The following is a 14,631-nucleotide window of genomic DNA, read 5'->3' on the forward strand; positions in this document are numbered from 1 at the left end:
TTGTTTGCTTTTTTTTGTTTTTTTGTCTCTTAGGTACTCTGACTATTCAAAGGTCAAAAAACAGTATTTACCATTATTTTTTAATAAGAGTTTAAAAGTTTCCTAAATCTGTCCAGAGGTGATTTAACCCATATGGTGTGAGATAGGGGTTCAATTTCATTTTGTTCCTATTTGGATAATCATTTAAAAACCCGTTTATTGAATAGTTCCTTTTTCCTATTGATCTGGCATACTACCTTTGTTATATATTAATATTCAATATATGCATGAGTCAATTTCTTGAATCTCTGTTTTATTCCACTAATCAATTTTTCTTTCTCTGTGCCACTTCTGTAATGTCCTAATTACTGTAGCACCATAATAAGTCTTGATATCAGGTAGGGAAAATGTTGACTCTTTATTTTTTTTCTCAAAAGTCTTTAATTTGATCTTTCACCCTCAATAGAATCAGCTTATCAAGTGCCACAAAATTCTCCATGTGATTTTCATTGGAATTTTATTGAATCTATGGATTGTTTTGTAATATAAATACCAAATTGTTTTCCAAAGTGATGGTACCAACTTAAATCATACTGGTAATTGTTAAGAAATTCTTATTCATTTCAGGAGGAACTGTTAAAGTATAATTTTCAAAAGGTTATAAAACATGTCCCTCATACAAATATAAATTGAAAACATATCAAAAATTATATTCAACTCGTTAGTTAATCAGGGAAACAGTAATACTTTAAAACTGGTCCACAGAGCGTTTAAGAAGCCGGGTATTTCTAGGCAACGTTAGAATAAGATTGCCGGGTTAGCACCCCTTCCCAAATGTCCACAGGGTCATAAAATTTAATCTTTGCAGTTGTCTCTTTTATTGGGTGGAAATTCTTTGCGTGCCTACTAAGCACAATATGCGTTAACGTCTGCTCCTTCACAGTTGTAAAATCAGAAAATCAAAATCAGAAAATCAAAAATGAAGACCAGCATTTCACTGAAAGAGCATCTAGCACTCGGTTTTGCCTAGTTCCGAGTTTTGGATAATTTTTCTGACAAATCTGACAGCAAATTTGCTTCTAGTATAACATTTTCACATTTTAACTATATCATTGTCTACCTTGTGGGACAGTTTGGGAAAAATGTATTGAGAAATTTCCACAAGAGAGACTTGTTTGACTACTAAAACAGTGAGATGATAACCAGATTTTTAGATTACTGATATATTTTTGTCATATACATAGATTTTAAAATAATTTGATATTTTGATTTCAGATTTTTTAGTGAAAATATAGAAAACATATTTATTATTTATTAGAAAATAGATTATTTTTTCCTTTATTGTTTTTTAAAATAGAAAACAAAGGCTAAAGATTCATTTATGTATGCAATGGATTCGTGACAAAATGGTGGATTATTCATTTTAATAACAGCCCTGTTTTCAGAAGTAATATCTGCATTTTACCGAGAATAAAAGTTAGCGAATCTGGTAATCAAATGCATATCATCTGATTCCAAAGGTCATGCTTTTAGCCCTCTTAGCCCCTACACTGTACTGCAAAATAAACAAACAAATGAACATACAAACTATTGTGGGAAAAATGTCAGTTTCCTAGAAAATCCATTAATTTTATTGTAATATTTTATTTGTGACTATTTTCTCCTCTTCCAAATTGTGTCACTTTGTCTTTAAATTTATTCAACCCCAAATGATTTACCTATTAAAAATCATGTATGTTACTTTTACTTAAGAAAGAAGAGTAAGTACTGAGAAATCCTAAAGAAATACATATGTCTCAGTGAGCTGTGCCAATTACTGAAGTCTGACTTCTCCCTCTGCAGAATGGAAGAGGCTGTCTGGAGGGTGGATTTAAATCTTATGTCATTGGTGCAAAGAGTTAAATAAACTAAAAGATGCTTCTTTCACTGCATATGAGTGTCTTCACGTAAATTCCAGTTTCATACTAACAAATAGCATCTGTTGAACATGACCTGACTATTTGAGACCCAATGGTTTCCTCTCCCAAAACACACACATTTCTCCCCAAACTGTGCTTTGCTATTCAATCATGCCACTTCTAGCAATCCTGGGCTGTGGGAGCATCATTGTATTTTCCTTCAAAGTTTTAAAATGACTGGTGCAATATTCCAATCTGAGTTAGAGATTACATTATATCTTCTACTCTCTTCTTTTAAGTATAGAGAAATAGAAAAAAGGATTTACATGTTGTAGTTGTTATGCCTTTTGATTGGGAGGCTGTTAGGTTTGTGGTGGGACCATGCTGCCTATAGGCATATTATATAAGTTTATAAGCCTCTCTGGGGCTAACAGCTTTATATTTCCAGAATGTATGTGTAAATGTATGCATGTATGTATGTATGTTTATGTATATATATACATATACGTATGCATGCATTTTAACTTTGAGGGCTTCTCTGTGTGTGCGCATGTGTGAGCATGTGTGTATTAGGAAGGAGTTGAGTTGAGGAAAGAGAAAAAGTGGAAATGATCTTGAAGCTTCTGATCTTTCCTTTTTTGAGGTGCTGGTGGTAAAGATACATAATCCTTACCAAGCAATTTGTTACAAGCCTAAATGCTGTGTATTTTTGATACTCTTTATTATATACTTAACAGAATAAAAGTGAATAAACGTTCTCTTATTTGCAATTTTTCTTTTCTTTTTTTTTCATTTTTTAACTGCTTGACCCAGACCTGCCCACCTCACACAACTGGGCGGGGGGGTATGAAGAAGCGAAATCTCTTTGCAATTTAACGATGAAAAAATGTACCTATATACTTATCTTAGCTTTCTTTATCTTTTGCTTCCAATGCTTAGACTTGAGTTAAATTGAGGTTGCTTAAATTTAATTATTTAAAATAAAATGAGGAAGTACAGAGAGTAGGCCCTGCAAATGAACGTTGCTCATGAGGACATGAGTTTTCTAACTGAAGAGAGACTTGAATACAAAAGTACTCTTGGGTGGACTTGTAATGTGTTTTACCATGGAAACCACAGATCGTGTATTTCCAGCTACCTGCAAGCCATGATTACCAAGGAGCTACAGGAGCGTAAATGCAATTATTGAGGGGCTATCAGCATCATCTGTAATGAAAGAAAATTGATGCATGATTGGCACTCCAGATTCTTTTCTCATTACCATTACATCACTGTGTGTACATATATGTGTATAAATATATATATATATTTAAATACACACAATCACATATATATATATACATATAATGTATGTACATATAGTAGCTGGGTTCCCCTTCCAAAAATGACATTATTTTAAATCTTATTTTAAAAATTCAGAGAATGCTATCGAAAGTTGTCAGAATGAATCTCTGCCTCCTTATAAGATGTTACTGACTAAAGGAGGTGAGAAAGTTAGGCTTGAGTAATTATGAAAAGAATTAGATGGGCAAAAAGAAGTTGGGGAATTCCTTAGGAGGGACTTTGAAGTACTTAAAGTGAGGTTATTTTTGTGCATACAGTAACGGTTGGAAGCCAGGCAGAAATCCCCTGGAAGTGTTTGAGTGTAAACTGGTGAAACTAATTTTTTAAGATGAAAAATCAATAGTAGGCTTACTTGTTAATTTACTTTTTACAAGGCTCCATTTGAATGGTTGCTCTGTTAAATAATTTAGTTACCAGAAGTTAGGAGTGAATATTTGGAAATGGATAGGAACCTGGTTTAGAGTAAATAATCAAAGGGCAGAATTAAATAAACATTTCTCAGTATTCCTGTGTGAATCTGGTGTTTGCAATGCTCTTTTGTAATATTTTACACATGACGTAGAACTCTCCGAATAATGAAGAGTCAACTTAATGAGGAGGCAAGAGGCAAGAGGAAGTAATGGAAAGACCAGTGTCCCAATTCTGTCCAAGGACTAGCTGTGTCAATTTAGGCAAGTCACTAAAATTATTTAAATTATGTTTCTTTTTCTATAAAATAAAGTGGATGGTTTCCTTACCCAAGTCATAGCAACATTGTAAAAATTAAATAAATCAACAGTAGTGTAATTTTTTTCCTAAATATTCATTAAATCATGGGGAGATAGTGCAAATAAACAAACAAATCTAAATTAATAAAATTGAGAAAAAATTAAAAACCTGTGGGGAATTATCATTAATCACAAGGTAGATCAGTTTGGAATAAGAAAGAGCTTCCAAGATTTCAGCTTACCACAGTCCCAAGTTTTGCATCCTCAAGTACTTATAACCTAAGGAAGGAAAGGAAGATGCTTTTGTCTCTCCCACCATACTGTTGAGTGAGAGTCCTTAAGGTTTTTACTGAAGAAAGAACTGGGGACCCCACTAATCCCTTCATTCAGGCATTCAGCCAGTAATAGTTAATGCCCAATAGGTCCCAAGTAATATGTGAGCTGCTAAAGCTATAAGTGTGAACAAAATTCAATATGGTGCCCGCCCTCATGGAGCATACATTCTTATGGACTTTGTATAACCTAGAAGTGCTACTGTCACCATCAGAAAACGACTGTATTAGTTTCCTAGGACTGCAGTAACAAAGTACCATAAACTGGTGCCTGAAAAGAACAGAAGTGTATTGACTCACGGCTCTGGAGTAAACAGCTTGAAATCAAGTTGTTGGTAGTGCTATGCTCTCTCTTAAGCCTCTAGGGGAGAATCCTTTCTTGCCTTCTCAGTTTCTGGTAGGTGTTCCTTGGCTTGTGGCAGTATAATTCCAATCTTTTCCTCTCTTTCCACATGGCCATCTTCTTTCTGTGTCTGTGTCTGTGTCAAAATTTCCCTCTTCTTATAAAGACACCGGTTGTATCGGGTTAAGGACCCATCCTACTCCAATATGACATCATCTTAATTTAACTAATTATGTCTGCAATGACCCTAGTCCCAGATAATGTCACATTCTGAGATCCTGGGGGTTAGGACTTCAACATATCTTTTGGGGGGACATAATTCAACACATAACAATGACTTTAGGGAAAATAAGGGTACACACAATAATGTAATACATTTGGAAAGGGGTAATTCTCATAAGTGTAAACCCATAAACCCAACTGTGAGTTTGGTAGTGGTGAGGATGGAGTGAGAGAGCCTTGGCAGTAGTATATGGAGAGACTTTAATCTTTCTCCTTACTCACTGGAGTCAGAGCACCAAGCATGGAATTAGGAGGATGGTACAATATAAAAGCACAGAAATGATGCCAGGTGAAAAGTTCTTAGAAATGGGAATTGTACTAGGAGATGTGTATATTAACTTGCCATCCAGATGTAGATTTTCCAAAGGAAAACCACCAACCAATAAATAGTGAGGGAGCAGAACTAACATTCATCCACTGATCCTGCCTGCTGAGACCAGAAAATCCTGGCAGATACTGCCTTGTTTGAGGTGAGTATAGTAATAAAAAACTCAAACATGGATTCCGTGGCCAATATTGCAGAATCAGAGGGAGGCAAGAAGGGAATAGCACCAAGTAAAACAGAAGAAGAATTTTCCTTTGATAATGATCTATATCTACTATAAGTTCCAAAAGAGAATTTCTGCAAAAGTTTGGCCTTCTAAACAGAGTCCAGGGCATTAATGAAAAAAGCAAAATAAGTGCTTCTGAAGGAACAACCCGGGTCAAAATTATTTTTTATGTTGTTAAAATGGTAAAGCTTACTTTAAAGTTACTGAATAAGAATTTTAAGAGTGAAGCAAGAAAATTACACTTTAAAAAGAACCTGCATGATTTTTACAATAAATTCAAGTACCCAGAGCAACGGAGTGAAAGGAAAATGACACAGAAAAACAAAGGTAACAAATTAAAATCAATGTTAAGGCACTGGATACTGTTAGGGCAAATTGCTAATGGATATACAAAAAAATTCTCTATAGTAATCAAAATTGTTCCAGAGCATAGAAAAATCTGGAAAATTTTTCAATTCATATTAGAAGATATTAGAGTAATCTAAAGATGATAGCGCATCAATCTTAGTTAAGACTTTAGAAGAAAAACTCCTAAAAATATTGGAAAATGAATCCAGCAGTAAATTACCTGAATAGTTTACTATTAAAAAAACAATTTATTCCAGAATGGAAAAACTAATTGCATAATAAAAAAACTTAAAACAATTCACCAAATCAGTGTCAAAAAAACCCCAACAGTGTACCATCAACTTGATAGATTCAAGACAGGTTTTTGATAACAATTGACATCCATCCACCCCTGATATGATTTTTAGTAAAATATAAATATATATTGCAATTCCAGGGTCAATGATATAATTACTGCTAAAGCACAAGATGCCTTCTCTTACAAGAATGCACATGATAGTTGATCTTTTTCTTCAAAAAGTGCTATTCAACGTAATAAGACAAGAACAATGAAATGTAAATAGAAATATTGGGGAAGATTTCCAGGTGACATGATTGTCTGCCTAAAAAACCGAAGAAAAAATCCTGAAAAAATATCACTGCCTATAAAGGAATTCAATATGGTAGCCATTTACAATACCAAAAACAAAAATTATAAAATACCCAGAAATAAATGTCACACAGAATATGTAATATCCACCCAAGAAAAACAATAAAACGTTGTTGACCAATATAAATATAGCATTATTAAACAATGAAAACATGTCAATAGTAATAGATACCACCTAGTAATCATTATGATTCCACTTTTTTACTAAATACAATTATAATTGTACTATTATATTGGAGTAAATGTGGCCAAATGATTCTACATTTCATCTTGAGTATAAACATGTGAAAAAAATGACATTTTAAGAAGTGATGAGGTCAGATATACCTTAGTGTATTATTCAGAACTGTATGTTCTGGGGAAGGTCTAGAAAGAGTGCATTAAATTGACCTGTTTTTGATCAAAGTAAATTCCGATAAAGTTAGATAGAAGGAGGGAGGTCAGAAGAGAGGAAGAAAGAGAAGAAGAGAGGAAGGAGGGAAGGAAGGAAGAAAGTGAAAGCACATTTAAATCTGGAAAAGGAAATAATAAGAGGATATTTAAAATCATGAAAAAAATTAGGAAGGATGCACACTAAACTGTACTATATCCCTGAGTACTGGAGAACTGGATGATAATGGGGAACGGCCCACAACAGTACGCTAACACTAACTGGCCTTGATTCTGGGAAGGGTTGTCATTAGATTGAAAAAAAGAAAGCTGCACTTTATATTGTAGATAGAAAACCTAACAGACGTTTTTCTGTACCTGAGAGAAGACATGGATCAAAAAGTGTTTTGCTTGTTTTTTGTTTGTTTTTTTACCTCTAACTTTAGAAAGCATTTGTATAAATTTATAATTTAATATCATCCATGATCCTCAGTGAGAATATTGAATCAGAGAGATCTCTAGATTAATTAAGAGTTTTACTTCATGTAGTATTATAATTAGAAGGGAATTTGGGATTCATTTAATGAGAGACCTCACATCTTGCAAAATTGTCTTTACCTTCAGGAAAAAACCCAGTTACTTGCAAGCTGTTATCCAGTCTTTGGCACATTTGTATGTATTGGAGAGCTCTCCACTTCACAATGATGGCCATTTCAAAGTTGGGTAATCTCATTCATAATTCTCATATTTCTCTATGATTAGTTCTATACAATAGAGCATCACATTATGAGTCACCTCATTTTAATTATGATGGCCATGTCAGTGTTTAAAGAGACAGCCATTCTGTTACTGCTAACTCTTCATATTTAGACTAAACATTTCCAGTTCCTTAAAGTTGTCCACGTATGATATGCTTCCCAAATCCCTTATTATTTTGTGCAAGGCTTTAGATGATCTCATTTCAGTTAAAAAAATGCACCTCTGTTAAATACTCAGTACTGAATTCCAGCTATTATCTTGAAGAATGGACCCATATTCTTATAAATTTGATAATTGTAGGAAGCAAATCTCCATGGCCTTTGCTGAATTACTTGTGTAATAGCCATATGTCCTCTTAAATTTACTTTTGTATCCATAGCAAATTTGAACTAATTTAGCTGGATACCAGTATTACAGTAACTTTATTTAAAATGAACTGCCTTTTTCATTTGATAAACAAGGGGAACAGATCCAATGATGGATTTCCAAGATACTAGTGGAGTTCTGTGTCTGTGTGTGGGTGCATCCACTTTTGTAGCATGTGTGAGTGTGTAGGCTTGTGTATGTGTGTGGGGTGTGTGCATGTACATAGGCATGCATATGGAAGTATTCTGCTGAAAGATATCATTGCAGTTTTCATGGCTTCTTTCTGGAGAAATTAGCAAGTAAAGAGAATCTTGATTTCTGTCCTTTTTTTCACTTTACATATCAGGTGAAAAAAATGTGGAAAGTAAATCAGAAAATGATGAAAAGGAATGAAAAAATGTTTATGGATGGAAATGTTTTCTTTAGGGATAAGAGATAAAGTTAGAGAGCATTCAAATCTTTTAGAAGGTATAATGGATAAAACTTGGTTTGCAATTGATAACAAATGTCCTTTTACTTTTGTGACACAACAGGCAGCTTTTAAAATATTCATGAATCTTCTTCAATATACAGCATAGAATATAGTAGTGAAGTATTTCTCTAGTACATGAGCATCTTCATATGTCAATTTTTTCTCCACTTTTATCTCCCATGTATACTTCTGCAAAAACAAAAAACAACTATCTAGTTTATATGGATTACATTATCAAAATTTTGTGATATTAGGAAAAATTAAAATAAATCTGTTGTTTGTATCAACATTAAAATGCTTTCTTAGCTGTTTTGGGAATCCTAACTTATAATGCATATATTTGAGACTATTTAATTAAGAAAATTTCAAATGATGATTATTAACAAGTCACCTTGCACTGAACACAATATTTCTTTTCACTCAGTGTTTTGAAAATATTACTTATGCCCTATCACATGAGAGACGGTTTACTAAAATTTAGGGAGAAAGCAAATGTATGTATTAGAATGTATTAGAATTTTTTACTCTGTTGATATTATTTTATAGTGGAACAAATATATAACATTCAGTTAAGTGATTTGTCTAGTTTGTAACCTATCTATGGTGACTTGAACATTCTACTGGCCATTACCACTCCTTGACTGACCCATATATATTTTAATTTGAGCCTAAATAAATAAATAAGAAGGTAAAGTATCCCATAATGTCATGTCCCAAATAGTGTCAAAGTGGAATGAAAGGCTCGTTAAAAGTGGATTTTCAGGCCCAGTCCCTTAGGATTCTGATGTAGTAGACTTGGGGTAGTGTTGCTCAAACTGAATTTCTCAAGCATCCAATTGAATCTTATGATATGGGCAAAAATTGGGAAAACACTGATTCAAAATTATTCCATAGACGTATGAAAGACTTTTGCATTATTGCAGATTTGAATCATCCATACCGCTCATTACATCCACTAATACAGATAATTGAATTAACTACGTATATTTGAACTGACTATACCTTTAAAATTAAAAAAGTAACTGCTTCTATCTAAAAAGTTCAGTATTTTACTCAATTCTTATTTTCTGTGGTGGGAATTCACTCAACGCATTCAATCAAGTAATTTATTTTGATTTTCTTAAGTATTAGTCTTTAGATTAATTATGTTTTTATTTTCTGTTTGCAGGGTACAAGTTGAATTCTTTATGAATGAAAACACATTTAAAGAGAGATTAAAGTTATTTTTTATTAAAAACCAGAGATCAAGTAAGTCATTCATTTTATTCCCCTGTCTATGTGTTTGTATATCTATTTAGCTCAAAAGATTCCAACTGTGCAGTCCTTTTGCAAAAACTCTTTTATAGAGAGGAATAAACTTGATAATCTTGTCTGCCAGACAGTGAGATTTTAGAAAGCTGTGGATATTACATCTGGTGGTGTTAAGGTTTCTTGAGTAAGTTTTTTTTTTTTCTTATAATTTTATTTATTTTATTTTTTCCCCCAAAGCCCCAGTAGATAGTTGCATGGTCATAGCTGCACATCCTTCTAGTTGCTGTATGTGGGACGTGGCCTCAGCATGACCGGAGAAGCGGTGCGTGGGTGTGCGCCCGGGATCAAACCTGGGCCGCCAGCAGCGGAGCGTGCACACTTAACCGCTAAGCCACGAGGCCGGCCCTCTTGAGTAATTTAATTTTCCATATCCCACACCAATAAGTAGACTTCAAAGTGGGACTATCTGAATTAGAACAAACGTTAAGAAAAATAATTTAATGAGAGGTCCCCATATTTTAACAGTGAGGGACACCTAAAACTTACTTTGAGAAGACACTGGTTGTACTGACTGACCTTAATGGGGAATAATTTTGTGATTTAGTGAGGAAGAGTTCAATGTTTCCCAGTTATGCCTAAAAACAAGAAACATTTAGGATGTTCTGAAATGTATAGACTACTAGCATCCTTCCCTGGAGATTTTGAATCAGGAAGTATAGGGTTAAGTGCAGTTTAACATCCCTATGATTCTTTTTTTTTTTTTTTTTTGAGGAAGATCAGCCCTGAGCTAACATCCATGCCAATCCTCCTCTTTTTGCTGAGGAAGACCGGCCCTGAGCTAACATCTATTGCCAATTCTCCTCCTTTTTTTCCCTTTTTCTCCCCAAGGCCACAGTAGATAGTTGTATGTTATAGTTGCACATCTTCCTAGTTGCTGTATGTGGGATGCCGCCTCAGCATGGCTGGACAAGTGGTGCATCAGTGCGCGCCTGGGATCTGAACCCGGGCCGCCAGTAGTGGAGCGCTCGCACTTAACCCCTAAGCCACGGGGCCAGCCCCCCAATGATTCTTATCATCAGATGAATTTGGGAAACAGTGGAACGTCAAGAGGACATGAATTTGGCATAGTCACTGACCTCCTAGTCCCATTCAAGGTTGACATGTCGATGATATTTGTTACCTCCCCATAGTACCATATATTTTTAAATGCCATGTATAATGAACCGATATGCAATTTTCCATATGATTATTGCTTAAAATGTCAACAAGCCATGGAGAGGTCTATATTAGGTTGGTGTAGACTTTGCTGTCTCTGAACTTTGACCCCTGAATCCTCTTGGGGTGGTCTAAATTAAGTTGTGCCTCCATAGGTTTCCTCAATGAGAAAAGCCTGAGTTGTGAGAAGTTACCCAAATACTGACAGTAGGGAATATTTCAATATGTAAGGCACACTGGCTAGAGGCTCTTCATGGTAAGTTAGCTTCAGGGTTAAGGCTAATAATAATTATTGGTTCTCTAATCTGGTTGTTTAGAATTTCCAAGGAAGCCCCACCAATAGATATTACCTAAACAAGCCACATCATCTGAATAGAAGGTTTTCTTGATTTTAATACTAACAGTCCTATCTCTCTAGGCCAGAAAGGATAGATGCCTTATTTGAACACTTCACTTGCAGCCACCTTTGACTAAGCCATCGTTTCAGGAGACCAGTTCTATAAAACCAGGGCAATTTCGTTAACAGTTTAGAGACTTTCTAAAGAGCCTAACCCGTAAATGTCCCTAACATTTTAACAGGAAAACTTAGGAAAAATTACACGATTAATAAGCATTAACCTTTTACTGTTAAGAAATGTTACCTCAAGTACACTCACATATAGCAGAGTAGAAAAAAGACATTTCATTTCCAGATTTTATTAAGTTATAATTATAGGAAAGCCTTTCTCAAAATTTTATGATGCATGAATCAGATATCGCCTGATAATTGTGGGAAAGGTGATGCTTCTAGTCATCAGATTTTAAGCATGTTTTGCTTAATGTTAGTTGCTCTTCTTTATAATCAAGTATTAGAGGCTTCATAACTGTGACCTACACAGTTTCAAAGATACATACATGGCAGTCTTAATTCCTACAAAAAAAAAAAAAATTTTCACTTAAAGTGAAAAGTTAGGTTCAACTGGTCGAACTAAAAAATGTGTGTGAATGTGTCTGTATTTCTCAGCATATGCTATTCAGATTTCTCTGTAATTACGTAATTACTAATTAAATGTGTAATATATAATTGTATACATGATTATAATTTCTCTATAATCAAATCTACAAGGTGTTCTGATATAAGATTTATAACTTATTCTGTGAGTTTGTAACCAGCTAGATTTTCTAGCTAGCTAAAATTTGTCTGCAAATTGATGGATAAATAAAATGCTTACTTCTAAGCATATTGGAACTAATCTTGATTGGACATGATTTTTATAGCTTCTGAATGCTCAAACCTAGATTTACTCTCAGTGTATAATAGTCACTGTCATTTGCAGTACATCAATTCTGTCATTCTCACTTTTTGTTTCAATATTCAGCTAATTAAATATCAGCTACCTAGAACTTCAGAGAGTTTAGACAATTATGGTGTTGTAGTTTCTAAATGCAATTTAAGTGCTGTACTTAAAGTTGATATTTTTGACAACTCATTTTAGTCTTTTGTGAACTAAGTTCAAATGAAAATCAATTTTTTATTGTTTGTTTAAAGGTCTAAGAATACGTCTGTTCAATTTTTCTCTCAAATTATTAAGCTGTTTATTATACATAATCCGAGTGCTTCTAGAAAACCCTTCACAAGGAAATGAATGGTAAGGTATCTTTGTCTGACCTTCAACAATATTCTTTAGATCACTTTGAATTGTATCATAGTTTTAAAGGATGTTATATAGGATACATTTTTCTCAAGGACGTTTTAGATGTTTGTCACAATTAAATTGATCTGGCTTTCAGTTAATATGTGAATATAATTCTTGTAGGTTCTTTTTAAACATCTCCTCTTTTATTGTTTATTTTGTCGTTATCTATTGTTTATTACCAGTGTAATGCTAATACTGGACACTTACCCATAAAATTTTTATTGCTAATCAAAGTACTCTAAGTAATTGCTTAATATGGGTCAGTCTCTTTAAAGACCCAAATACCTTTCTGTTCTTGATTTACATAGACTCCGAAAAGTTTCACTCTGCTGTTAATATTATAATAGTATTAATTATTGTTAGTATTAATTATTGTTATCACTGTTAATAATAGTATTATTATACCAGCTTTATAAGTATTTTCAGTTATAGTCTAGTTGTTACTTTACTTTTTTTAAGGTTCCTTGAGGACATTATGCTAAGTGAAATAAGTTAGGAAAAGAGAAATGTCATATGATGTCACTTATATGTGGAATCTAAAAAAAAAGAGCAAATCTACTCGTTACTCTTGAATAGAAACACTCCTGCATTTATTGGGAGGAATGACCATCTCAAGTCTCAGATTTTGCTTGTATAGTTCTTTATCTTATTTGAGTTAAATTACTTATTGATTTATTTTAACTTCTTTTTCCATTCATTATCACGTTGCTTTTATTAAATTGCATTTCTATTCATTCATGGACTTTCCTTTCTAGGGTCTATCTTTTGTAAGAAGCAGTCGGGAAGGGGACTGTGTGTGTAATGGCGTGAATAATTTTTATCTCACCACCTTGGCTCCCTGTCCAGCCTACTAAATTTAAAATAATTTTCAAAGCAGAAAACAAATTTGATGGATAACTTCTGTGTCATTATTTTTTCATGTAGAGATTTGCCCTAAGAAAATGAAAAAATAAAGATTAAGGTAAAATGGAAAGTGAGGGCATAATACACATTTAAATGAATTGGTTACTCTTCATCTCATTTAGATGGTGAAAATGATTACATATTTATTAAAGGGTTTGGAGACAAGTTAAAGATTAAATGAAATTTTATTGTGTAATAATTTATGTGATAATTCCTCATAATTTATTTGATGAAATACAATTATGAATATTTCACTATATCTTTATTGAATACTTACTGTGTTTTCATATTGCTGTAAGTGAAGATATAGCCATGAAAAGGAACATTTACTACACTCAGGGAATTTTCAGCTTGTGGAAAGGTGGTATATTTTGGAGTTCTTGCTATTTTCTGGCATTGGGTAGTTGTTTTATGTATGTGATTTCCTTCAGTATACGTTTAATCTTATTATCCCCACCTTCCATATAAAGAAGCAGAAATTTTCTCATATTTGCCCTCTGCTCTGAGGCCCTCAGCACTAATCTTTTCATGTCTTTTATCCCTGTTTAACTCACTGACCACAGAAAACTAGCACCTTCTTGTTCCCCCGAATTCTGTGTATTCAACTTATCTACTTGGAAGTCTAATAGGCATTTCCAACTTGCTGTGTTCCCGTGGGCTTCTTCTGTGCTCTCCCCCATCTCAGTGAATGATGACTCCATCCTTCCCCCAAACCCAGCTCCACTCACAGCCTTCCACATTTCAGCTGATAAGAACTCCATCCTAACAGCTGCTCGGGCCAAATGCTTTGGAGTCATTCTTCTCTTTTGTCTCACACTCTGCAGCATATGCAAACCCTGAGAAAATTCTGTTATTTCTACCTTCAAGAAATATCCAGCATACACTCACTTCTCAATGCCACCACCCTGGCACAAGCCACCTTCTCTCACCTGGATTACTGCAAAGCCTCCTAATCAGTCCTACTAATTCTGCCTTTGCTCCCCTTTGGTCTAGTCTCATTGTAGCAGCCAGTATTCCTTTAAAACATAGGTTAGATCTTGACATGGCTGTGCTCTGAATGCCAGAGTGCCTACTATGACCTGTAAGAACCCCTGTTTTCCCTGTAACTTCACCTCCTACTGCTCATCCTTCACCATTTTGCTCCAGCCACATTGGCCTCTTGTCTGTTCCTGGATCATTCCAGACAC

At 34.1% G+C, this 14,631-nt stretch overlaps 1 protein-coding gene across 3 annotated transcripts in view; it reads left to right on the forward strand.

Moving 5' to 3' along the window:
• The window catches only part of KCNT2 (potassium sodium-activated channel subfamily T member 2), a 341,540-nt gene that overhangs the window by 78,453 nt on the left and 248,456 nt on the right, over positions 1–14,631 (forward strand). For all 3 annotated transcript variants that reach the window (XM_087424351.1, XM_014794147.2, XM_087424352.1), the window contains exons 2-3: positions 9,568–9,647; positions 12,394–12,493. In XM_087424351.1, the coding sequence (XP_087280477.1) occupies positions 9,568–9,647; positions 12,394–12,493 (180 nt within the window). The remainder of the gene's footprint in view (positions 1–9,567; positions 9,648–12,393; positions 12,494–14,631) is intronic.

This window comes from Ceratotherium simum, chromosome 36 (genome assembly GCF_057802395.1).
Source record: "Ceratotherium simum simum isolate JZ-2026a chromosome 36, ASM5780239v1, whole genome shotgun sequence".
Classification (NCBI taxonomy): domain Eukaryota; kingdom Metazoa; phylum Chordata; class Mammalia; order Perissodactyla; family Rhinocerotidae; genus Ceratotherium; species Ceratotherium simum.